Consider the following 25,068-nt stretch of genomic DNA (forward strand, 5'->3'; position numbering starts at 1 on the left):
TTATCTGATTATATCCTGAAAATCCATCCATAAATGAAAACCATGCGTGCCCTGCAGTATTGTCCACCAATGTGTCTATGTGGGGTAAGGGAAAGCTATCTTTCGGACTAGCTTTGTTGAGATCTCTGTAATCCACACACATTCGAACTTTTCCATTTTTCTTTGGTACGGGAACAATGTTGGCTACCCATTCTGGGTACTTAGATGCCTGTAGGAAACCTGCATTGATCTGTTTCATCACTTCTTCTTTGATTTGCAACAACATTTCTGGCCTCATTCTTCTGAGCTTTTGTTGAACCGGTTTATATTCTGGATTGATTGGAAGCTTATGTATCACTATATCTGTGCTCAAACCAGGCATATCTTGATACGTCCAGGCAAAGATATCTTTGAACTCTTGAAGGAGATTTATCAATTCTTGTTTTATCTGGACTGTCAGAGTGGTACCAATTTTCACCTCTTTTATCTCTTCATCTGTTCCCAAATTCACAGTCTCAACCTCTTCTTTGTAGGGTAGAATTTGTTTGTCTTCTTTTTCTACCAATCTTAATAGTTCAGTAGGAATATCACAATTCAGTTCATCCTCACAACCATTGATTTCTTCCAGACATATGGGCTGCTCTAAATTTATCACTGGATTAAATTTAGGAATAAACATGCTATTAACATGGTGACACCTGCAAATTTAATTCGGACATATTTCCGAAAGAATATAGTAAATTTATGAAATAAATAAATGTAAAAATGTAAAAAAAATGTAAAGAATGATTGTCATCTGAAAATTTTAAAGAAAGTTCCTTATATTTAACATAATTTCTTTTACAAGATAACAAAAAGTTTTCATATTTTTAGCTAAACATAAAGATTAGTTCGGAATATTACTCTGCATTAATATTAAAAACTATAAGAAGATCTTCAGTGGTCCAATTGGTGAGTGTTTCTCCAGGAAGACATGGTCGGATCCTATCCAAGTATTTGCCAGTTTTGTTGTCATTCATGATCATGTTGACAAATAATCCATTCATAGCTTCTTCAACTATGTCTTGATCTTTCTTCAACTTCTCTTCTTTAAAGGCTTCAATAAGCTGTTGTTCTACATTAATTGTTCCCCCTGATTTGAATGTGGTCTTCAACTGTGGGAAAGACATGTGTTTCCAAAGGATTTCTCCCCCTTTCAATTTTGCCTTTCTGTCTTCACATCTTCTTTTCATCTCTTTGTTCTTTTGCTGAAGATTGGGCTTAAACCCTAGCCCAAAACGGTCTTTTTTCATCTTTATACTGATAGGAACTGAAATCCCTTGAAGATTCTTTCCTAGACCTCTCCCAGCTTTAGCTCCAATGCCTAAAGTTTGTTGTACCGTCATCTTGGTGCAATCAGACAATCTGGGATATGGAATTTTGCTTCCTTCTACAATAAAGGTTGCATTTACAAATTCAAGAGCTCGAAAAGAGCATTCAAGAGCCTCATCATTGGTGTCGATATATGGAACATCGCTTGTTACAGACGCAATGATTTCTTCTTCAGCACTGACGCATATTAGTTGTCCATCAACAACAAATTTCAATTTCTGATGTAATGAAGAGGGAACGGCTCCTGCTGAATGAATCCATGGCCTCCCTAATAGACAATTATATGTGGGGTGGATGTCCATCACCACAAAGTCAATATTGTACACGACTGGGCCAATTAACAACGGTATTTCCATTTTGCCAAGCACTTCTTTTTGAGTACCATCAAATGCTCGTACCACGTTCTGATAACTCTTCATGTGTGATTGATCCAGAGGCATTCTTTGAAGTGTAACTAGAGGCATCAGGTTAAGAGCGGATCCATTGTCAATCAATACTCCTGGCAACACATGACCATGACAATGTGTCGTGATGTTCAAAGCTTTTACTGACCCCATTCCGCCTTCCGGTATTTCATCATCTGTGAACGTTATGTAATTGTCAGCGGCTATATGTCCCACAATTCTGTCAAGTTTATTGAGGGATATATCTTCGGGGATAAATGTTTGATTGAGGATTTTCATCAAAGCATTTCTATGTGCTTCTGATTTCATCAAGAGATCAAGAATAGAAATTCTCGCTTGTTGTTTGTGTAGTTGTTCAACCACACTATACTCACTATGTTTCAGGAATTTCAAAAATTCTTGAGCTTGTTTTTCTGTCACAGGCTCATTAAATGCTGGAAGGGATTCATTCTCAAATACCTTCTGAGGTATTGCCATGGCTTTTCCTTTTGCTTTCACTTGTTCTGAAGCATTAGATGTTTCGGGAGAGTAACATCTCCCACTTCTTGTAAAGAAACCGACCTCGCTCACTGCTTCAGATGTCGATGTGGTACCCAAACTCTGTATTTTCTCTTCTGTTTTATCTAGAGAAACAGATCCTCCTACCATTGAAACATTGGTAGTATAATTCCAAGGTACCCTGCGGGTATCTTTGTATGGAAATGGTAGAGGAGTGGTGATAACTACCTTTGGTTTTATTGGTGCAGGAATCGTCGTAGATGATTTTACATTGATGATCACAGGATCATTTATTCTCTGACTTGGTTTAGAATCCTCTGATGAGCAAACATCATCTTCTTTTTTCCCGGGTTCTTCTTCAAAGAATTCTATTTCTTTGTTGTTCATCAATTTTTGCACCAAATCCCTAAATTCAGGACATAGTTGAATTTTATGCCCTTTCTCCTGATGATATTCACAATAATTCTTTCCTTCATTCTGCTTTGGCCTGAATTGTTGTGGAATTATACCGGCTAAAGAGAGTTGTTGGAATACCCAAACAAACGGAGATTTAATTTCAGAAATGTCAGTTTTTGCTTTCTTTCTGTTCTCTTCCTGAATTACATTCACGTTTTTATCTCCATGATTTGGCAATGGATGATTTGATGCATATGGTGTATTGAATTCCAACTTCCCAGTGTTGATCAAATTTTGAACCACCCTTTTGAATGCTAAACAGTTTTCAATGGAATGACCCGTAATTCCTTCATGGTAAACACAGTGTGCCTTTGTATCATACCAAGGAGGGAATGGTGGTTGCATGGGAACCAAAGGATAAGGCCTTATGACATCTGCTTTTAACAGTGAATCATAGATCTCTGCATATGGTACTGGTAATGGTGTAAAAGACAACCTTTCATTTTCTTTTCGAGATCCTCTGGACTCTGTTCGATTAGTGTTTGTTTCCTCTTTCTTAACCCTTGGTTGGGTTATTGTAACACTTTTCGATGAATCCTTGCTGTAAGAATTGGCATTATTGACCTCATTCTCCTTTTTTCGGTATGTAGGTCTTTTGGAACTAGACCCATCATTTGATTCAATCTTGCCGCTTTTCAAGACATTTTCAATTAATTCTCCAGAAATGACCAAATCTGCAAAATTTCTGGTTGCATTCCCCATTAGATGGTTTAGATAAGGAGCCTTTAATGTATGGACAAACATTACTGTGGCCTCTTTTTCTGACAAAGGTGGTTGAACTTGGGCTGCAGTGTCACGCCATCTCTGGGCATACTGTCTGAATGTTTCATTATTCTTTTTCTCCAAATTTTGGAGAGTCCATCTATCAGGGACCATGTCTGTCACATGGCGATACTGCTCTAAAAATGCTTTAGCCAAATCTTTCCAGGATCTAATGTTGGCTTTGGTCAATTGAGTATACCATTTTAAAGCCGGTCCTGTCAAACTATCCTGAAAGCAGTGAATTAACAATTTCTCGTCTTTCACATACCCTGCCATTCTTCGACAAAACATAGTAATATGGGATGAAGGGCATGTAGTACCATCATATTTATCAAATTCAGGAGCCTTGAACTTAATGGGAAGAATTAAGTCTGGAACCAAACTCAACTCACTAGCATCAAACCCATAGAATGATTCAGTTATTTCCACGGATTTCATTCGTTCTTCTAAGCTCTTGATCTGTCTGGTCAGTTCTTCATTTACTTTTTGTTTCTCATTCAGCTCATTCAAATCTGGGATCAAATGCTCAGTATTAAGATCCCCTATTTTCATATCGGATATAAGCGGATTTTTGCTTGAAGATGCAGGATCCACTTGTTGATCTTCATGTGGTTTGACTTCTTGTAATGCAGATGTACGAGCATTGATTTGTATAGGTGTAGTACCAGAATGATAAATTGGTTCTGGCGGAAAACCTAGAGGATACATAGGATCTTGGTCAAAAGATACAGGATTTTCATGCATTTTTCCACTGATAGCCTGCCTTTTAAACATATCCTCTATTTTCTTCATCATACTGTCTTGTGAATTTGCAATATTGGCTTCAATTTTTTCCAGCTTCATTCTCATTTCTTCTTGTTCTTTATGATGCTGTTCCTCAATACGCTGTATTTTATCCTCCATAATTCTCTTAGTAGCTTGTCTAGTACCGTAGTGATGTAGTATTTCTCTTTTGGCCAGAGTAACTGCGATTGAAAAATCTTTTCATATTATTTTTTCCAAATTTTAATTAATGAATTTTAACTTAATAAAATAATTCATAGTGAAAATTATGAAATGAATGTATGCAAAATGCATGTATGTAAACACATTGATCCCAAAAAGTTAACTGTCATAGAACAACTTTCATCGGCATACAAAAGTTTCTTTATAATAGTTCATAACTACAGATAAGGCGTAGCTTTCCTATTAAGCTCTATAATTTCTTTCATTAACCATGACACCTTCTTTCCGCACTTAGAAACTGGATCAACTTGATGCTCAATTATTTTGGCTTCAACAGCTAGTTCCCCAACATATCTGGCAACTTCGCTCATTTGAACCATGGCCTCGAACACCATATTGCTTCTTTCTTCACTTCTTTCGACATAGAACTCAGTTGACTTTTGCCATTGTTCATTCGTCCCTTCAAGAGTTTGCTCTAACTCAGTGATTCTGACTTGACAATTGTGCAGAATTTTTTCAAGATCTCTAATGCGTCTTCGCAGTGAAGCATTTTCTTCATTACTTTCTTTGAGATCATTAGGTCCTAGACGAACCTTTTCTTGAAACAATGATTCTTCAAGTTGCAAAATGTAAGCATTAAACTCTGAGTTTTTGTTTCTAGACTGATCTAGATCCTCTTCAAGTTTTGTTCGTGCTTCTTGCGTTCTTTGATTAAGCTTCTGGATTTGAACATCTTTATTTCTGCATCTTTTCATCCAATTGCTAGCCACTTCATGCTCTACCTCCAGTCTGGTATTGAAATTTTTTCTTTCCAGCTCCCATTTTTCCTTTTCAATATTGGATTCTTCCATCTTTTGGTCTCTGACTTCAAGTTCAGCAATCAACTGGTTCATTTCAGATTCAAATCCCTTGAACATGCTATTTTTCTCACCTTCAAGTTTATTAAAGATGTCATTCTTTATCTCTTCTAAATCTTTGGCTCGATCCCTTTCTCTATGCATTTCATTCATGATCTCGCGGTGTTCAGCCTTGTGTTTTATAATTCGCTCTCTTCTGTCAACCTCATAATCTTCCATTTTTTGCTTTCCTTTCTCAAGGCTTTTGAGTAGACGGCTATTCTTTCCTTTCAGATCTTCAACTCGTCTTTTCTCAATGTTCAATTCTCTGGTCATCTGTACCGTCGATTGGCTGGGTCCTGATGCTTTTTGGGATTTATATAACTCCTGGTAATCTTTCTGTAAGGCTCTGTACTCATCCTCACCTTTTTCTTTATCTTTTCTCAACATTGCACATTGTCATGAATGAAAGTCAATGTCAACCCCCAACATAGCTTTATCTTGTCTCATTTGCTCTAATTCTTTCGACCAGCCTTCTCTTTCTGCTTCAAACTCAGCTCTCAAGATTTCAATCTCTGATGGAACCACCTTAATGCGATCTTCCATAGAGATATCCTCATTTTGATCTGATAGAGGAATATTTTCGTTTTTTCTGACAGATCTCCATTCTTCATAATCAGGAGTTAACATTTCTTTTGCTGCTTTAGCTCGGATGCAAAAAGTTGTTTTCCAAGCTGTAACGGCTTCCATGATATTTCTTTTATAATTTTTGTTGTGGAATGCGAACTCAGATGACTGTAATCCAGCAGTGACAGGTACAAATTGACGACCTCCATACTGTCTTATAACCAGAAGTGGTGCATATCCAATTCCTCCCCATAATCCGAGCAGCATTATCCAGTTGTAATCACCACACCTGTAAAAGAATTCCCTTTGTATTTGCCACGAGGCTCGCCAAACAACGTCATTGCTTTGCAGATTTCGAAAGGCATTAATCCACATATCTTTCTTAATTTCTTTAGGCCATTCCTGCTCCAGAAATTCCTTTAATGGTGAATAATCCGTATTAAAGCGTCGGTATGAAACCTTTTCTGTTCTCCAGAAATGACTACGGATCCAAACATATAACAACTGGGTACACCCTGAGAATCGTCCACCTCCTAGTCTTCTGCAAGCATTTAACGATATGAAGGTCTCTGCTAGGATTGCAGAAACAAGATTAATCTTCTTCGGTAACTGTTCAAACAAATCTACCACTGCAGCTTCAACATATCCCAATACTTTTGGAAAGATGACCATACCATATATACCCAGAGCAAATAAATCGAATCGTACTTTATAATCTGGATGGTTCTGAATAATTTTTCTAATGTTGGTCCAAGTAATGCCTTCACTTTCGCCTTTTTGTTTTGTACGGGATACCACACATTCTTCTCGTACCCCAGCAATCTTTGCTAATTTAACTCGAAAGGGTTGAGTTTTAATTGACTTTGAATATATTCGATTCTCCAAAGCACCTTCAAGATGTAACAAAGTTGTATATTCTTCAATAGTAGGGACCAAGTCCTCCTTATTGAAAGTGAAGCAATTGTACCCTGGATTCCAGAATTGAACTAGGGCTCTGAGTAATTCATCATCAACTTCAACATAGAGCAAATATGGGATGTCTCCGTAAGTCTGATAAAACTGCAATTTTTTGTTTGAATCCCAACTTTCCCAAATGCTTCGCAAATCTTGCATATCATTTCTTTTTAGTGAAACTGGAGCATAACTGGCCAAGTCAGATACATAATCATCCTGCAGACTGTCTCCTTCTTGTCTTTGTAAGTCTTCAGCCCACTGTCTTACTTCTGAGTTCAGAACTATTTGATTTGAACACTTTTTATCCATAGATGAAGGCTTTCCAATGAGACAATTAACACAAGGATCAATATCTTTTATCCTGTATGATGCTATGCAAACAGAAAAATAAAGAACACACAAAAAGAAAATAAATTAGTTTACATAAAAAATTCAATAATAACATTTACATAAATATTTTTTTATTTAAACATGCTTTTCTAAATTTAAATAATTTAAATAAACATGTAATTTAAACAATAAATAAATTAACAGGAAAGACAGAATTCATTTCTCCTGTGTGTACACCTATTTTGGACAAAATTTTGGCATGACTTCTGATCGGAAGAGTTTCTAAGGTTTTTTATATGCAAGCTTTCAGATCTAAGAATAAAGGTACCCGAATTGTCCATGTTAGTGCCCCCTTAGGCTGCTAACCCTCAATCCTAGTCCATTACAAACTAAAGTGGATCGAGTTCAATTCGAGGGGATACATTTCTCTATGCCTGACACGGAGAATAAATTCTCACGAAAACATAGAGTATATGAACCCCAAAAGTTACTTGCTAGGTCTGACACGGAGAATAAATTCTCACGAAGACGTTGCTTTCACTCCCACTTAAAAGGGACAACTCAATTATAGAGCTTTATGTTATGCAATGCAAGTGTTGTGTATGAGGAGAAATGCTCAAACCTTTGACAGAAAAATAAATAATGAAATAAAATACTTGCAAATAAAATAAAACATATAAATATTATAATAATAAATAAATAAAAATTTGAAAATAAAGAATTAAAAATTAAATATATTAACTTTTAATTTTTAATTAATAGAGACAATTTATAATTGATTTTTAAAAGTTTGACCGTCCCCAGCAGAGTCGCCAAGCTGTCGTAACCGGTTTTCGTCCGGGCACGAAATGTTAAATTTGACGGGGAAATTGATGTGAATAAATAATTTTGAAAATAATTTGTGAGTCGCCATCGACCTTTTGGATCAGGTAGGTCGAATACCTAAAAATTTTCTTTTAAAAGAGTTTTTAAGAAAACATCAATTAAAAGATAAACTGATCTGCGTTTTAACCAAAAATTCATTATTTTTAATAATAAAAAGGGATTCGTGGTCGGTTACGTTTAGGGAAGGATTAGCACCCCTACAACGCCCAAAATTGGTACTTTTTAATTATAAAGTGTCTCTATTATTAAAATTTTAAAAATTCAAAAATATATTTAATTTATAATTCTATTATTTCAAAATTTATAAAAAAAATATTTATTTATTTAAAAAATATCCGAAAAGAACTTCTAGGTGCCTTAAGACAGCTCTTTTCTTTGATATTGATAAATATTAATTTTAAATAATATTGTTTACTTTTTAATTTTAAAATATCAGAATAGGACATCCAGTTGTATTAAGACTGTCATTTTCTTCGATATTAAAAATAAATATTTAAAAATACTATTTATTATATATTTATGAATATAAAAATATTTAACAATATAATAAAATAAAAATACAAATACTACTAAAATAATATATTTAAAAACAATAAAATAAATGAAAACATATAAAATAACTGACTAAATTACAATAAAAATAAAATTAAAAATCTAATTAATCAAAATTATAGGGATTAAATATGTTATTTCTTTATTTTATTTATTTGGTGACTAAAATAAAATTATCTAAAATTCGGATATTAGATTCAAATAAATTAAAAATATAAACTAGGGATTAAAATATTATTTATTAAAATTAATGTATCAAATCTGTAATTTATCCTAAATATATTATTTTAATATGAAAGACTAAAATAAAAGAAATTAAAATTCGAAGACTGAATTAAAAATTATTATAAATTCAATTTAGTGACTAAAATGTAAAGCTTATAAATTCGGAGGACTGCGGACGGGGTTTAATTATTTTTTAATTACTCGTATAGTCCTTCCCGAAACGACGTCGTTCGGGAAGGACTATATATGGTCCAAACCGGCTGGCCCGAAGGGCCAACCATTTCATTTTCTTTTTTTTTTCTCTCTCAAGCAGAGAGAGAGCCAGAATTCTCTCTGGCCTCTCTCTAGATTCCCTCACCGGAGGGAATCCGGCAGCCGTCTGCCGCCGTGAATTCTGCCGTCGACCACCGTCTCCGGTGGTCGAAAATTCCCTAAATTTACCTAAAACGTAGATCTAAACACCCTAAGACCGAATCCAACCTTTGTTTCCCCAAAAAGACTCCTAATCGGAGTAAATCTATGAAAATACCTTCGGTATTTTCGGTTCTCCGGCGATGATCAAGGCTTCCTTGGTAAGCTTCTCTCCTCTCTTTTTCCTTCTGTTTTTTGTGTTTTGCTCTGTTGTTGTGGACTGGGATCGTTGGTAGTTTTGTATCTCTCTCTGTTTCTGTTTCTTTTCCTTTTTTTTTTTTTTCTCTGTGTCTCTCCGTCTCTCCTCCTTTTTTTTCAGGTTGGGGTGGTGGCTTTTATAGCCACCACCGGTGTGGCCGTCGGACCGGTCCGAAGATGGGGTCTCGGTGAGTCACCGGACTACTAGTGGTGACTCACCGAGTAGCCATGGCGTGGACGGCTGGTATTCTATCTTCTGGAGTCTTCGGTTGGGACGTGGCAGCGGCGGAGGCGGCGAGACAGCAACGGCGGCCGCGTGTCCCTAGGGTATCAGACCCTAGGGTTTCTATCTGGGGCAATCTGGTCCGTTGGATCTTGCCAGATCCAACGGCTGTGAACTGAGGCGGCTGGGTAAATTAGGGTTAGGAAACCCTAACTGGAAACCCAAATATTTAGGGTTTCTGGTTGGATTTGGACCGGTTCTGGTTGGTTTGTAACTGGGCCGGTCCAGTTGTAATTGGTCTGTAATTTATATATGTATTTAATATATTTAATAATAATAGTAATAATGATAATGATAATAATAATAATAATAATAATAATAATAATAATAATAAATAGTAATAATAATAATAATAATAATAATATTAATAATAATAATATGGATAAAAAATTAATATCTTCAATGGGCATAGGGTATTTAAATTCTTCGATGAATGGCTGCAAAATAAAAAACCGAGGAACATCAAGACCATAGCAAAACAACGTTCTGTCTGCAATAAAAGTTTTAACTAAGAATCAACTGATCTCATGATTGTCCCATTACACCCCCAGAATCCGGCTCGAGAATCATACCTTTCAAAGCCAGATTAAAAGAAATATTATCACTACCTCACACAAAGAAGAGCAAATTATTCAATTCTTGAGTTTAAAACACGTATGTTATATTCATGGAGTCTAATATTGCTCAACTGATGCATGCTTAGAAGGAAATGCATGAATTACCAGTAATTTCCCCAGATGAATTGGCCCGGCTCGCTTTTCAGCCTCCTTAGCGGCATAATCAGATATTGGCTGTCCGTTCACTGAAACATTAGGCCGTTCATTCCTGATGTTATCATTAGATTTTGAGAAATCTCTGAAGCTTTTCTTTATAAGGCCCACTAAAAATGATTTGCTCCCCTTGTGGAGTTTCAATTGGTTTTGCTCTCTGCTTGCTTCCGAAGAGTCTCGAGATGAACTTGAACTCCGATATCCATTGAAAGAAACCCCCGCCTCATTTGTCACCAGCAGTGAATTGTCCCCTGGAACAACTGAGAAGCATTGTTCACCAGGAAAGCCTTCTATTGATGTTCTGGTTTAGTCCTATCCCTATATCCACCAACTGTTTCATTAGATGAGGGGTTCTTAGCCAGCTCTTGAAAAGGTAAACTTGAAGCGGTTGGAGGAATATCGGAACTAAAGCAAAGCTCAAAAGATCCTGGAGAATCTGTGCAATCAGTAACATTATCAGGGCTCTGATCTTCCTTTGAAGTTTTTTGGATGGTGCCACCAGAAGTAAAACATCCATGAGAACTTGGGTGGTTTCCGGTCACTAACTTGGTGATGTTTCTTTGATTTCTGTTGGTGTTGGATTGGGATTTCCAGGAATGGAAATAATCAATCTCTTTTTCTCCATTTCAAACACAATCACTGTGGAACAAGCACCACGTTTTAACCTTTGCTCATTGTTCATCATTTTCCTGAATTTCCTGGGCAGCCTTAACAGCTCCAAACAATTATAGCATGATATAAATGGAGAACCACTGGCTACAGGGTGATAAAGCCGCTTATTCCTGCTGGTTAGCACCACCCTTCTAGGACGTCGTCGTGGACCAAAACCATCAATATCTGAATCGATCTCACTTGGCCATAAGTGCACTGGTGGATCTTCAAATTTTGGTTGAGGTATAGGTGGATAATGTTCCCCAACTCTATTAGAACTAACATAATGGTTGAAAGTAGAACTGCAAGGGTCTTTCAAGGAGCTTCTATTTCCAAAACCAGTCAATTGAACTCGCAAAGGGCCTTTCCGGTTTTCGTCATAGCAATATAAACATGAACATGCAGGGAGGTGATGCAAGGCTCCCTCTTGATTCAGATACTGTGCAAGAAGATCTTCATTGAAACCCGAATATTCCTCTGAAGAGTAGCCAAAAGTCCTTTGCTGAGGGTGTTGATGTGTTGCTTGATTATGAAGTCTTCTATGCATGCCTGGTGATAGATAATCTCCATAGAAGTTCTGCATATGTTCATCATCATTCATGGAATCATGATTTGAATAAATCAATTTCGAAACATTATGATATCGTGCAGACCAAGTATGAGCCAGAGACATCCCAATAGAACCACCCAGATGGTCAGTACAAGCCATCCTGTTACCACCAGGAACCAATGCCCTAGGCTTCTGAGGCACATCATGAGATCTACTCAGTTGATCCTTCAACTCACCAAGCTTCTTAAGCAGCAGCAACCCATCTAGATACTCAAAGCTCTTAACCGGTTTGTGGTATCCATAGGCTGGAACATCCCCATAAGTTGAAGGTCCCTCATCTATTGTTTCCAGGCTCCTCTTATAAAACCCTCTAAATCCATCTCTATCCACACCCTTGAGCCTCAGGGACCGAGTCAAATTATCCAATCTCGGCAAGTAGATCCCGAAATGGCATCCCCACTCGAATTAACAGACTTGGACCTGCTGATGTTGATGTCATGATGAACATGCCATTGATGAGCCCAATAATTCATTGGATTCTTTGATGCTGATGCATAATCATCAACATATCCATCAATTTTCCCAGTTCTATATCATCAAGGAAGCCATTAGCCTTATCTGTTCTTGATGAAACACTAATTTTTTCTCCCAAAATCCTCTCTTTTCTCCTATTTTTACCCTTCATACTAACCCCACTTCCATGTTCATCTTTCTTCTTTGCTGTATTCACAAAGAAAACCAACAAAATCTCTCAGATATTTAAAATATGTAGGAAGCAAAAGAATAAGAATACAGTGAAAAGGGAGAATTATAACCTCGAAGAAGAGTAGCGCAAGAGCCACACATGTATAAAGAATACTGGGGAAGCTCCTTTATAAGACTATCACACTTTGGGCAACGAACTAAAGGAGCTTTTGATTCTTCAGCCATATTGAAGAAAACTTGTGTCTGAGAGAGGAGACGGCTTGAGTGTTTAAAAGTCAAGAATTTGAAGAGTAGAAGTGGAATTTGGAGGGAAAATATAATACAATAAGTCACAATCTGCTGTTGTTTCATTGCTGGGTCAGTCGTTGGAAGAAAACGATAACGTGTACTAGTTTCAATGACAGTTTCTGTAGGAGGAAAAAGGCTACCATGGAAAACCAAAAATCCTTCCTTTCTTTGGTTTCAACAAGATTGACATTTCTTGTTTCAAACAACACTGAACTGTAATTTCACTCTAGTTTCGGAAAATAAGTGTAAATCAGTTTTTTTATCATTGATTTTTAAAACTATTTTATTTTGATAATCGATGATATGATGAGTTAGTAAAATATATTAGGGTAAAGTAGGTAAATGATGACAATAGGATCATGTTTTGTTGAGTTCATTGATTATTAAAAATTACAAAATGATCTCTCGATTATAAGACATTTTTTATTGAGTCTCTCAACTATTAAAAGTTATAAAATGATCATTCAATTATTCATATGTCACAAACTCGTCTTTGATCTGACAATCTTAGCGTGACATTAATCTATTGACTGAGATGTGATAGTCATTTGAGATTTTAGATCATATATTATCACATCACAGTCAGTATGTTAACGTCTAGCTCAAACTGTCACTAATTTTTTAATAGAAAAATATGAGTTTGAAACATATTAATAATCAGATGACAATATTTTAACTTTTAATAGTTAAGGGATTCGACAAAGCAATGCCCTGCAGTGAGGAACCGTTTGTGTACTTTACTAAATATTTTAATTTTTAATTTAGTTTTTAAATTTTAGATAAGATAATTTAATTCATAAAAATTAGATAAAATATCAATTTAATTCTTAGATGCTAGATAAAAATTAATTCAATCTTTAAATTCGATCAAAATCTTTCTTAATCATTGTAATGTGTACAAGTCTCATATATGTAACTGCTTGAATCCAACAACCTTAGGAGAGAACAACATTTTTATGTCTCTATCTAAGAGAGACTGTAAAGAGACCGGAAGTAAATCATAGATATTCAGTAATAAACAACAAGGATCAACAAGCTTGGTAATAGTCTCAACGCCATTGTAAACACTAAACAGCGTTATAAACAACCCAAAGCTTGGCGTTGAGACTATTCATAGCTCCAATTGTTTTGCTGAAACCAAGCAAGAAGTTACCAGAACTATCACCCACAGATCAAACAAATGCAGGCTGGATGAAATCTGTTGTGTGCGATAGTCCAGAAGAAGAAGGGAAAATGTGATAGTAACGTGCTCAAATGACGGTTCGGATGCATGCTGCTACAGGAAAGAACGAAACATTGCTGAAAACATATTTTTTCAAAATTGAAACAAAGAGTGTACTATTTGAAGTAGTAACCAAACTGCAAGAGGAATGGTTTTGCAGCATAATTACTTTTTACTTCTAATACGTAATTGAGTTTTAGTAATGGGTTCATTCAAGTGATAAACAATTTCATATTATTTGAACAGGTTTTGAGTTTGAGTTCGTATGTGTATAGAAAATCATCGTTAAGATATTCATTAACTAAAATCATGTGTGAGATATGGGTCAATCCGAATTAAATCAGAAGAGTTGAGGGGGAAAATACGATTGGGTTTTGAAATCAATCGTTACCCTGGTCTTTTCCGGTCGTCAATCAAGCAACTACGATATTTCAAGTTTACAAATTCGTTTATGGTTTTTCTTTTCTTTTCATGATGATGCAGATATTTTATGTCTACTTTATAGTTTATACCAATTCTTTAAATGTATACATTAATTTCTAGCCGTAACTAATTAATCTATCAAAATATTAGCGTATGGTTGGTTTTAGAAAATATAAACTTTATATAAAATAGAAAACATTGATGAAACATGTTTGGTTGTAAAATTAGAAAATAATTTCTAAAAAATGAAAATAAAAATAATTGAAAATATGAAAACATAAAAAAGAGTTGATCTTTTCTGCTCAAACTTCACAAAAACTGTTTTGTCTCATCATTTTCTCCCTCGTATGAGCTTCTTTCTTTTTCAATTACTTTCTGCTGATTATAGTTGCTCACGCGCACACATAAAAATCAAAAGTAGAGTGGCTTTTATTGCAAAAGTCAATTGTAATTAAAAATTTATTTTAATATTTTTTATATTTTTAAACAATTAATTTTAAAAGTCAATAATTTTTTTAAAAATATATTAAATTTATAATTTTTTAAATTATAAATATTTATTATTATCATCATCAACATTTTGTAAAAGAAATACTAGTTATAAAACTTTTATAAAATTATTCATATTTTAAAATACTTACCCTCAAAAGTTTCCTATACTAGATTATACGTATTATGTAATTTCATGCAAAATAAAAAAATCGAGTTATAAAATAATTTGTAAAAGAATATTTAAAGATTTTAAAGTAGAAAGCTTTTTTTCACACAAAAAATAAATAAATAAAGTTGACATTTTTACACAAATATCACCTTAATAGAAATTAATTATATATTAGGTACTATTGTAAAAATATTTACAAACATAGCACCTCACGTTCACAAGGCGCGGTGCATGGGTCGCGTCTTCCTGCAAAGGGTGTTAGATCAGTAAATAAAGATGAAAAGGTGTCTGACAGGTAATTAAAGTTCTAAAATGTGATTTTTCGGTGTAATCGCCTTTATTTCTAGCCTTAACCAATTAATCTATCAAAATATTAGCGTATGTTTGTGTTGAAAACATTTTGATATTTCGATATAACAAATTAAGTTAAATGAATTTTAAGATTTTCCAAATGATTTTCTAAGTATATTCGATAGAATTATTCGAATATCAAAACATTACTCCAAATCTTTCAAAGATCATTTTTAATCCTTACTCAAAAGTGTAAAATTAAGTTTTAATCTTAAAACAATTTCAAAATAATTTTACAAAGTATTTCGAACCATTTCAAAGCCAAAAATTTCAGATTGCTCAGAGGGAACCGATTCCCCCCCCCCCCTCAAAGGGGGTACCGATTCCCCCCTGAATGGTTTGGCTCCGAGAATTCCAGTATGCTCGGAGGGAACCGATTCCCCCCCAGGGGGTACCGATTCCCCCTTGTATAACGGTCGAAATATTTGAATTTTACACTTAGGGAACCGATTCCCCATAGGGGGTACCGATTCCCCCCACACTCCAAACTGTTTTATTAATTGTTTTCACACTAAAACGGCTATATTATTTTCTCTAATCATCCCCAACGTTCAGAAGTGATTCAAGGTGTATTTAAGCAAGCTTAGAAGCCATTGATCAATAACAAGAAACATCAAGCAATTAGAATCAAGAGAGAATCAAAGAGAAAACATCAAGCCTCAAGTTTGAGCATTTCAAGCCTATTTTTCATTCAATATTCATTTTGCTTCAAGAACACTTATTGTGCTCAATTGTATTTATTCTTGAGTGTTCTTTCTTTGTTATAGAATTGTGCAAACATATTTTCCTTGTGAGGTTTTTCTTGTAAGTTTGCAAATTTGTATTTCTCTTTGAGAAAAGAGTGTTCTCAAGAATTGGGGTATATTCTTGAGGGAGTTGTAAGGTCATCTCTTTGGCCTCAAAAGAAAGAACAAATTAGTGAATTTGTTGGAAAATCCTTAGTGTGGATAGCTAAGGTAGTGGACGTAGACTTTGGTTGATAAAGTCGAACCACTCTAAATCGCTGTGCAATTTCTTTCAATTTTCTGCAAAAGCTTCCACAAAAAATTTTATTGCCAATTCACCCCCCTCTTGGCCGATTCAGTCAATCGATTAACTCAACAATTGGCATTAGAGCCTAACTCATTTGAAGGTTTAATCACCTCTTGAGTCGATTCGGGAAGAGTTATATCGATAATCAAAGTTATCAATGGCCTCCGCTTCAAACTTCGACTCCGGTCTCGATTCGATGCCCGTCAACAAGCCTCCTTTCTTCAATAGAGCTAACTATGCCTATTGGAAGAATAGAATGATGTACTTCACTCAAGCAAGTGACATGAGAGCATGAAATGCTGTAGAAGAAGGATACATCAATCCTCTCACTCATCCAAGGTTTGGAAAGAAGGAGAGACAAGAATGTTCCAGCTCAACTCCAAAGCCATCCATATCATTTTTTGTGCTCTTGGACCAGATGAATACGGAAGAGTTTCATCGTGTACAACTGCCAAAGAAATATGGGACAAACTTCAAGTCACTCATGAAGGTACCAATGAGGTAAAGAAATCTAAAATTAGTATTCTAACGCATAGCTATGAAAATTTCAAGATGAAACCAAATGAAGATATCAAAGCTATGACGAATAGATTTTCAACGATTTTCAATGGTCTCAAATCATATGGAGAGATCATTTCAAATGAAAAGCTTGTGAGGAAGTTAGTCTACTCCCTCCCAAAATCGTGGCAATCAAAGAAGACGACAATCATCGAGTCTAAGGACTTAACGTCCTTAACTCTTGAAGAGCTAATTGGGTCACTCCTCACTCATGAAATGATGCTCGAAGATGAGGTGGACCTCGACAAGATTGACGAGACACCAAAGGAGAAGGAGAAGAAGAAAAACATTGGAGTTGCTCTTAAATCCACAAAAGATGAGAGTGATTCGAATGACGATGACGATGACGAGGAAATGGCATTATTTGCCAAACGGTTTAGAAAAATAATGAGACCTTATCGAGGAAGAAAATTCAAACGAAATGAAGGCCTCAAAAATGAACCGAAAGAGAATGACCCAATTATTTGCTACGAATGCAAAAAGCCAGGGCATGTCAAATATGATTGCCCACAATTGAAGAAAAATGGTCAATCAAAGAATAAGCACAGGTCTCATATGGCTACATGGAGCGATGAAGAAAGTTTCGATGAAGAGGAACAAGAAGTAGCTAACTTGTGCTTGATGGAATTTGGGGAAGATTCTAAGGTAACCTCTTACTCATCCGATTTTGATGATTTATCCTATGATGAGTTATTAGAGGAATATAATGGGTTGGCTTTGGATTATGAGAAATTATTTTTAAAATATAAAAATGATGTTTCAAAATTAAAAAATGAAAACAAACTCATATCCAAAACCAACAACGATCTTGAAAGTAAAATCAAAGATTTGCAAATCAAACTAGAAGAGTTTGAAAAGAAAATTTTAGATTTGCAAAATTTACTTTCAAAGATCAATGATGATCATCAAAAGAAAATTGATGATCTTAAAACTTCTTTTGATAAAGTTGGAACAAAACATTTTGAAAAAGGTGGAAATTCAAAATCCAACTTTGTTATAAAAAGTTTTAGAAACTACAATCATAGAGGTCCCCAGAGAACCTCTAATGGAAAAATCGTTAGAAGTATGTGGGTTCATAAAGAACTCATTACTACTAAAGATAAAAATATCCTACACAAATGGATACGTAAGGGGACTAGGATTTTGGAAACTAATGAATATGGACCCAAAAGAATTTGGGTACCAAAAATCAAAAATTAATCTATGTTTGTAGGGAAAGGAGCATTGCTACAAGGCACGGGAAACAAATTCAAATTCATGATACCTTGATAGTGGATGCTTAAGACACATGACCGGAGAAAAAGCCGGTTCATTGAGCTTAACGCCAAAAATGGAGGAGAAGTGACTTTTGGAGACAATTCAAAAGGTCACATTGAAGGTATTGGTACAATAGGTAATACCTCTTCTATACAAATTAAAAATGTTTTATATGTGAATGGATTAAAGCATAATCTATTGAGTATTAGTCAATTATGCGATAAAGGATTCAATGTCTTATTTGAAATTAATGGTTCTAAAGTCATTGACATTGCATCTAATCGGATTATGCTTGTTGGTCATAGAATAGGAAACATATACATGGTGCATTTAGATTCTTTTGATATGACTAATTTATTCCTAGTTGCTAAGGATGAACATGATAGTTGGTTATGGCGTAAGAGACTAGGACATGCTAGTATGAGTGTTTTGCAACGGTTAATTCAAGGAGACCTTTTAAGAGGGTTGCCTAAGCTTAAATTTGATAATGATAAAATCTGTGATGCTTGTGCTAAAGGAAAACAAAAGCGAGTTTCTTTTAAATTCATTAATGATGTATCAACTAGTAGAGTTTTACAATTGATCCATTTAGATGTTTTTGGGCCAACTAGAACTACTAGCTTGGGTGGAAAACAATATGCATTTGTCTTGGTAGATGATTATTCTAGATATACTTTGGTTCTATTTTTAAGTACTCAAGATGAAGCATTAGAACAATTCATCACGTTTTCAAAAGTAATCCAAAATGAAAAAGGTTACTCTATAACTAGTGTTAGGAGTGATCATGGAACTGAATTTGAAAATCTTGGATTTACTGAATTTTGTAACTCTAACGGTATTAGCCATAATTTTTCAGCACCTAGAACCCCTCAACAAAATGGAGTTGTTGAGAGGAAAAATCGAACTTTAGAAGAAATGGCTAGAACCATACTCTGTGAAAATAATTTGCCAAAATATTTTTCGACGAAAGCCACAAATACCGCTTGTTATGTTGTAAATCGAGTAATGATTAGGCCAATTTTAAAAAAAATCCATATGAAATTTTCAAAAATAAAAAGCCTAACATTAGTTATTTTCATTTTTTTGGATGTAAATGTTTTGTTTTAAACAACAGTAAAGAAAACCTTGGCAAATTTGATGCTAAAAGTGATGAAGGAATTTTTCTGGGTTATTCCTTAAATTCTAAAGCCTATCGTGTATTTAATAAAATAACTTTAGTTGTAGAAGAGTCTATACATGTTGTTTTCGATGATTATCCCCTTCTGAGGAAGGATTCTTGTGTGAATGATGATATAGGTGTTATAAATACAAATAACGTTAGACATGACGTTGGAGAACCATCATCAAAGGAAGAAACGAAAAATGAGGAAACTCATGATCCTCTTGAGAATCCAACCATTGAAGAAAGGGAAGTATCTTATCCAAGAGAGTACAACTATGTCAAGGATGGTGAAATTATAGGTGATCCATCCAAAGGGGTAACAACTCGATCTTCTCTTAGAAATATTTGTAATTATGTTGCATTTATCTCATGCATAAAGCCTAAGAATATTAAAGAAGCATTAAATGATGAACATTGGATTATGGCTATGCAAGAAGAGTTAAATCAATTTGAGAGAAGTAAAGTATGGACATTAGTTGAAAGGCCTAGTAATAAATCTACTGTAGGTACTAGATGGGTATTTAGGAATAAACTTGATGAGAGTGGTAATATAGTGAGAAACAAGGCTAGACTTGTTGCTCAAGGGTATACTCAAGAAGAGGGCATAGACTATGATGAAACATACGCTCCCGTAGCTAGGATGGAAGCAATTAGAATGTTATTAGCATTTGCATGTTTCAATGAATTTAACTTATATCAAATGGATGTTAAAAGTGCATTTTTAAATGGTTTTATAAAAGAAGTGTATGTGGAACAACCTCCAGGTTTTGAAGATTCAAATTTTCTGGATCATGTTTTAAAATTGACAAAAGCTCTTTATGGTTTAAAGCAAGCTTCTAGAGCTTGGTATGAAAGATTGTCAAATTTTTTAATTGAAAAGGTTTTTCAAAAGGGAAGGTTGACACTATTGTTTTTGAAGCATAAAGGTAAAGATTTATTAGTAGTTCAAATTTATGTTGATGATATAATATTTGGTTCTACTAATGATGTTCTTTGCCAAGAATTTTCTAAGCTAATGCAAAGTGAGTTTGAGATGAGCATGATGGGGGAGCTCTCATTTTTCTTGGGACTCCAAATCAAACAAAGAAAAGATGGCATCTTCATCAATCAAGCTAAGTACGTCAAAGATATGCTCAAGAAGTTTGGACTGGAAAATGGGAAACCTCATGACACTCCAATGAGCTCTTCAACAAAGCTTGACTTAGATGAATGAGGTAAATGTGTAGATCTTAAATTATATAGGTCAATGAATGGATCTCTACTTTATCTAACTGCAAGTAGACCGGACATTATGTTTAGTGTTTGCTTATGTGCTAGATTTCAATCATGTCCTAAGGAATCACATTTACTAGCTGTTAAGAGAATCTTTAGATACCTTAAGGACACTCCTAGTTTAGGACTTTGGTATCCTAGAGACTCTAGCTTTAGCTTGCATGCTTTTTCTGATACAGATTATGGAGGATGCAAATTAGATAGGAAAAGCACCTCCGGTACTTGCCAATTCCTTGGAAATATGCTAATTTCTTGGTTTTCAAAGAAACAAAATTGTGTTGCATTATCTAACACTGAAGCCGAATACATTTCAACTGGTAGTTGTTGCGAACAAGTTTTATGGATGAAACAACAACTTTTTGATTATGGAATTGAAGTAGGTACCATTCCTATCAAGTGTGACAATACTAGTGCTATTTGTCTCACTAAAAATCCCATCCAACACTCTAGAACTAAGCACATTGAAATAAGACATCACTTCATTAGAGACTATGTCACTAAGGAAGATGTAGTTCTAGAATTTGTTGATACTTTGCACCAATTAGCGGATATCTTTACAAAACCTTTAGACAAGGGACGATTTTGGACACTTAGGAGAGAATTAGGTTTGACCAACCTATCTTCACTGAGTGTTTAAATTAATTTTAGTACTTTTAATAATAAATAAAAAATGCTTATAATAGTAATTTTTGATTGCATTCATTGCTATTAGTTAGGGGGAGTTTATGATTCTTGATGAAAAATTAATTTTATGTTCAAATATCGTTTAAAGATTAATTGAATTGTTTGAACATGATTAATTTTCAATATATGAGTTGCCAATACCACTAGAGGAAATTAATTTAGCATTTTGGGTGTTTAAAATCGGATTTTTAGCATTTTGGTGCAGAGGGAATCGATCCCCCCTTGAGGGAACCGATTCCCCCTTGAAGGGAAACCGATTCCCCCCCCCACAGGGGAATCGATACCCCCTGGGGTTCTGGTTATACACAGGCAGAACCCTTATTTTTACTCAAAACCCTCCTTTCTCTTCACGTCGTTTCTTCCCTCAACTCTCTCCCTATCTCCATTCTTGCCTCAAATCATCGATTTTAAATGGAATTCACTTCAAATATCATCTCCTAAACTTGCAATCATCATTAAAATCGTGCAAACAACATCAAAATCCACTCAATCTCATCCTTCAAGGTAAAATTTTCTAAACTCCCTATTTTATTGATTTTGAACATAGGACTTGTTTTAATTAGTTCTAGGATGAACTTTAGATCGGGCATTGATTGTTTAGTGATTAGAAACTAGATATTACAACCAATTTCATAAAAAACACAAGAATTTTCCAAATTTTTTTAAATTTTCGAAATTAAAAAAAAATGTTAATTTTCAAATTATCGTGTTTTGATTAAATTATGTTGTTGTTATGAAAACTATACATATATTGTTTCTCAAAACCATATTTTTCAAAAGTTTTTCAAAAAACTTTGCCCATTAGGATTGATTTAGAGAACCTTGAAATATTGAGGACTCAATTGAGTTTTGGGATTGATTAAATTGCATACATGTGTTTTCTAAATTGCAGGTTATCAATTCTATTCCGATTTCCTAAACCATGTCAAATCCTAAACGTGCTAGGTCATCATCTAGTCGCTCACACCGTCAACCAAATCCACCTCTAAATCCTCCTCCTATTCCAATTTCTAATCCTAATCCCATTGATCCTAACTTGACTATCCAAAATTCGTGTTTCAATCATCCTGGTCCTAGAAATCATCGTTTTTGGTATTATCAATATTTCGACTCTTACAAAATCCAGGAAGAACGTATTCCTTCTCGTCAAGCTATGTTAGCTATCAATTTTAAATATCTTCCTCTTTTACAAGAGTGGAAATTTGATAAACTATTTGACCTTGAACTCATCGTTTACCATCAACTTGTTCGTATTTTCTATTCTAATGCCGTTTGTGTTAAAAACCAAACTGAAACTGAAACCATAGGAATTCATTCCTACCTCCTAGGATAATTCTTATATATTGACTCGGATTACATAGCCAATACATTCGAACTAGATAATAATGGTATTTCAAATGAAAAACAGGTTTTAGGATCTCGTTATAAAAGAAGGGATAGTGCAAGTGTCTTAGACCTTCATGAACGTTTTCTTCATCTAATGATTTCTTGGTGGTTTCGACCATCGGAGGTCGTTATTCTACTCTTAGAGCCTTAGATCTTTGGTGGTTACATTGTTTCGAAAACAATATTAAAATTAACCTACCTCATATTATTTTTGCTGAAATTGTTGAAACCGTAAATCTTGTTCCTAACAAGAAACTCTGTTCATCTCTTATTTACGGTTGCATTTTGAGTAATCTGTTTTCCAAAGCTGGGCTTAGAGTCGTTCTAGATGTCGTTTTTCCCCTTAAGAAACAAATTAACCTTCTTTCCTTAACGAGAGCGGGATGGATTAAGGATAAGAAAACTGGTGAATGGGTTCGATCTTCTGCAAATACTCCGGGAGCTAGTTCTTCACAAGCTCCACCCGAAGCTGACGAAGATGAGCCTGAGCAGCCCGAAGAGCAAGCACAACAAACGCATCAAATGCCTCCATATTTCAAATCCTTTATGGAGATATTCGATTTCCGATACGCTAACATGGATTCACGCTTTTCTTCTATAGAGTCCCACTTATCCACAATGGGAGCTCAACAATTAGAAATTCTTCGGGAGATGCGTGCAAACAATGAAGCAACCAACGCGCGTATTAATGACCTCACTCACGAAATGGCCGCTATGCGAGCTCGTTTTCCTCCTCCTGATCCTGATATGTGATTCTATGTTTTGCTTTGAACTCCAAACTCATTGTTTTAACATTTTGGAATGTTTGAATTTGTGGATTGATTGACTTTGAATTTGTTTGGATTTATGAATGGTTAGAAATTATCTATTTGGTGTGATTAAATTTATTCATTATTGCATCATTTACTTCATGATTAGATATATGACCAATTTTGCCATTTCACATTAATTATGAATATTGATTATGAAACTAATGGCTAACGTTTCTCTTGCTTATGATCTTAGCAGCTTAAACTATATATAATCAATTGGCTAAATAATTTCAAAACCTTGTTTAAATTATTTAAAATGTCTTTTTGATTTAACAAAAAGGGGGAGAAGTTAAAAAATGATAAATGGGAGAAGTGTTAGTGTTAAAGTAAGGGGGAGTAATTTCAAAACTTGATTTCAAAATCTTAAAATTACTAAAATGTTTTGTTATATCAAAAAGGGGGAGATTGTTGAAAACATTTTGATATTTCGATATAACAAATTAAGTTAAATGAATTTTAAGATTTTCCAAATGATTTTCTAAGTATATTTGATAGAATTATTCGAATATCAAAACATTACTCCAAATCTTTCAAAGATCATTTTTAATATTTACTCAAAAGTGTAAAATTAAGTTTTAATCTTAAAACAATTTCAAAATAATTTTACAAAGTATTTCGAACCATTTCAAAGCCAAAAATTCCAGATTGTTCAGAGGGAACCGATTCTCCCCCAAGGGGGTACCGATTCCCCCTGAATGGTTTGGCTACGAGAATTCCAGTATGCTCAGAGGGAACCGATTCCCCCCAGGGGGTACCGATTCCCCCCTTGTATAACGGTCGAAATATTTGAATTTTACACTTAGGGAACCGATTCCCCATAGGGGGTACCGATTCCCCTCATGCTCCAAACTGTTTTATTAATTGTTTTCACACTAAAACGGCTATATTATTTTCTCTAATCATCCCCAACGTTCAGAAGTTATTCAAGGTGTATTTAAGCAAGCTTAGAAGCCATTGATCAATAACAAGAAACATCAAGCAATTAGAATCAAGAGAGAATCAAAGAGAAAGCATCAAACCTCAAGTTTGAGCATTTCAAGCCTATTTTTCATTCAATATTCATTTTGCTTTCAAGAACACTTATTGTGCTCAATTGTATTTATTCTTGAGTGTTCTTTCTTTGTTCTAGAATTGTGCAAACATATTTGCCTTGTGAGGTTTTTCTTGTAAGTTTGTAAATTTGTATTTCTCTTTGAGAAAAGAGTGTTCTCAAGAATTGGGGTATATTCTTGAGGGAGTTGTAAGGTTATCTCTTTGGCCTCAAAAGAAAGAACAAATTAGTGAATTTGTTGGAAAATCCTTAGTGTGGATAGCTAAGGTAGTGGACGTAGACTTTGGTTGATAAAGTCGAACCACTCTAAATCGATGTGCAATTTCTTTCAATTTTCTGCAAAAGCTTCCACAAAATTTTTTATTGCCAATTCACCCCCCTCTTGGCCGATTCAGTCAATCGATTAACTCAACAGTTTGGTTTTAGAAAATATAGACATTATATAAAATAGAAAACGTTGATGAAACATGTTTGGTTGTAAAATTAAAAAAATTATTTCTAAAAAATGAAAATAAAA

The 25,068-nt window shown here is 34.6% G+C and overlaps 1 protein-coding gene across 1 annotated transcript in view; it reads right to left on the reverse strand.

Annotated features, from left to right (window-relative positions):
- Window positions 1-12,617, reverse strand: part of LOC120174381 — a 28,059-nt gene extending 15,442 nt beyond the window's left edge. The window contains 8 exon segments of the mRNA XM_039181254.1: window positions 2-568; window positions 1,515-2,150; window positions 3,303-3,929; window positions 10,439-10,737; window positions 10,815-10,922; window positions 11,033-12,080; window positions 12,379-12,407; window positions 12,503-12,617. Of these exon segments, the coding sequence (XP_039037185.1) occupies window positions 2-568; window positions 1,515-2,150; window positions 3,303-3,929; window positions 10,439-10,737; window positions 10,815-10,922; window positions 11,033-12,080; window positions 12,379-12,407; window positions 12,503-12,617 (3,429 nt within the window).
- Between the last annotated feature and the right edge of the window lie 12,451 nt (window positions 12,618-25,068).

Source organism: Hibiscus syriacus, unplaced genomic scaffold (assembly GCF_006381635.1).
Source record: "Hibiscus syriacus cultivar Baekdansim isolate YM2019G1 unplaced genomic scaffold, ASM638163v2 tig00112072_pilon, whole genome shotgun sequence".
NCBI classification, from domain to species: domain Eukaryota; kingdom Viridiplantae; phylum Streptophyta; class Magnoliopsida; order Malvales; family Malvaceae; genus Hibiscus; species Hibiscus syriacus.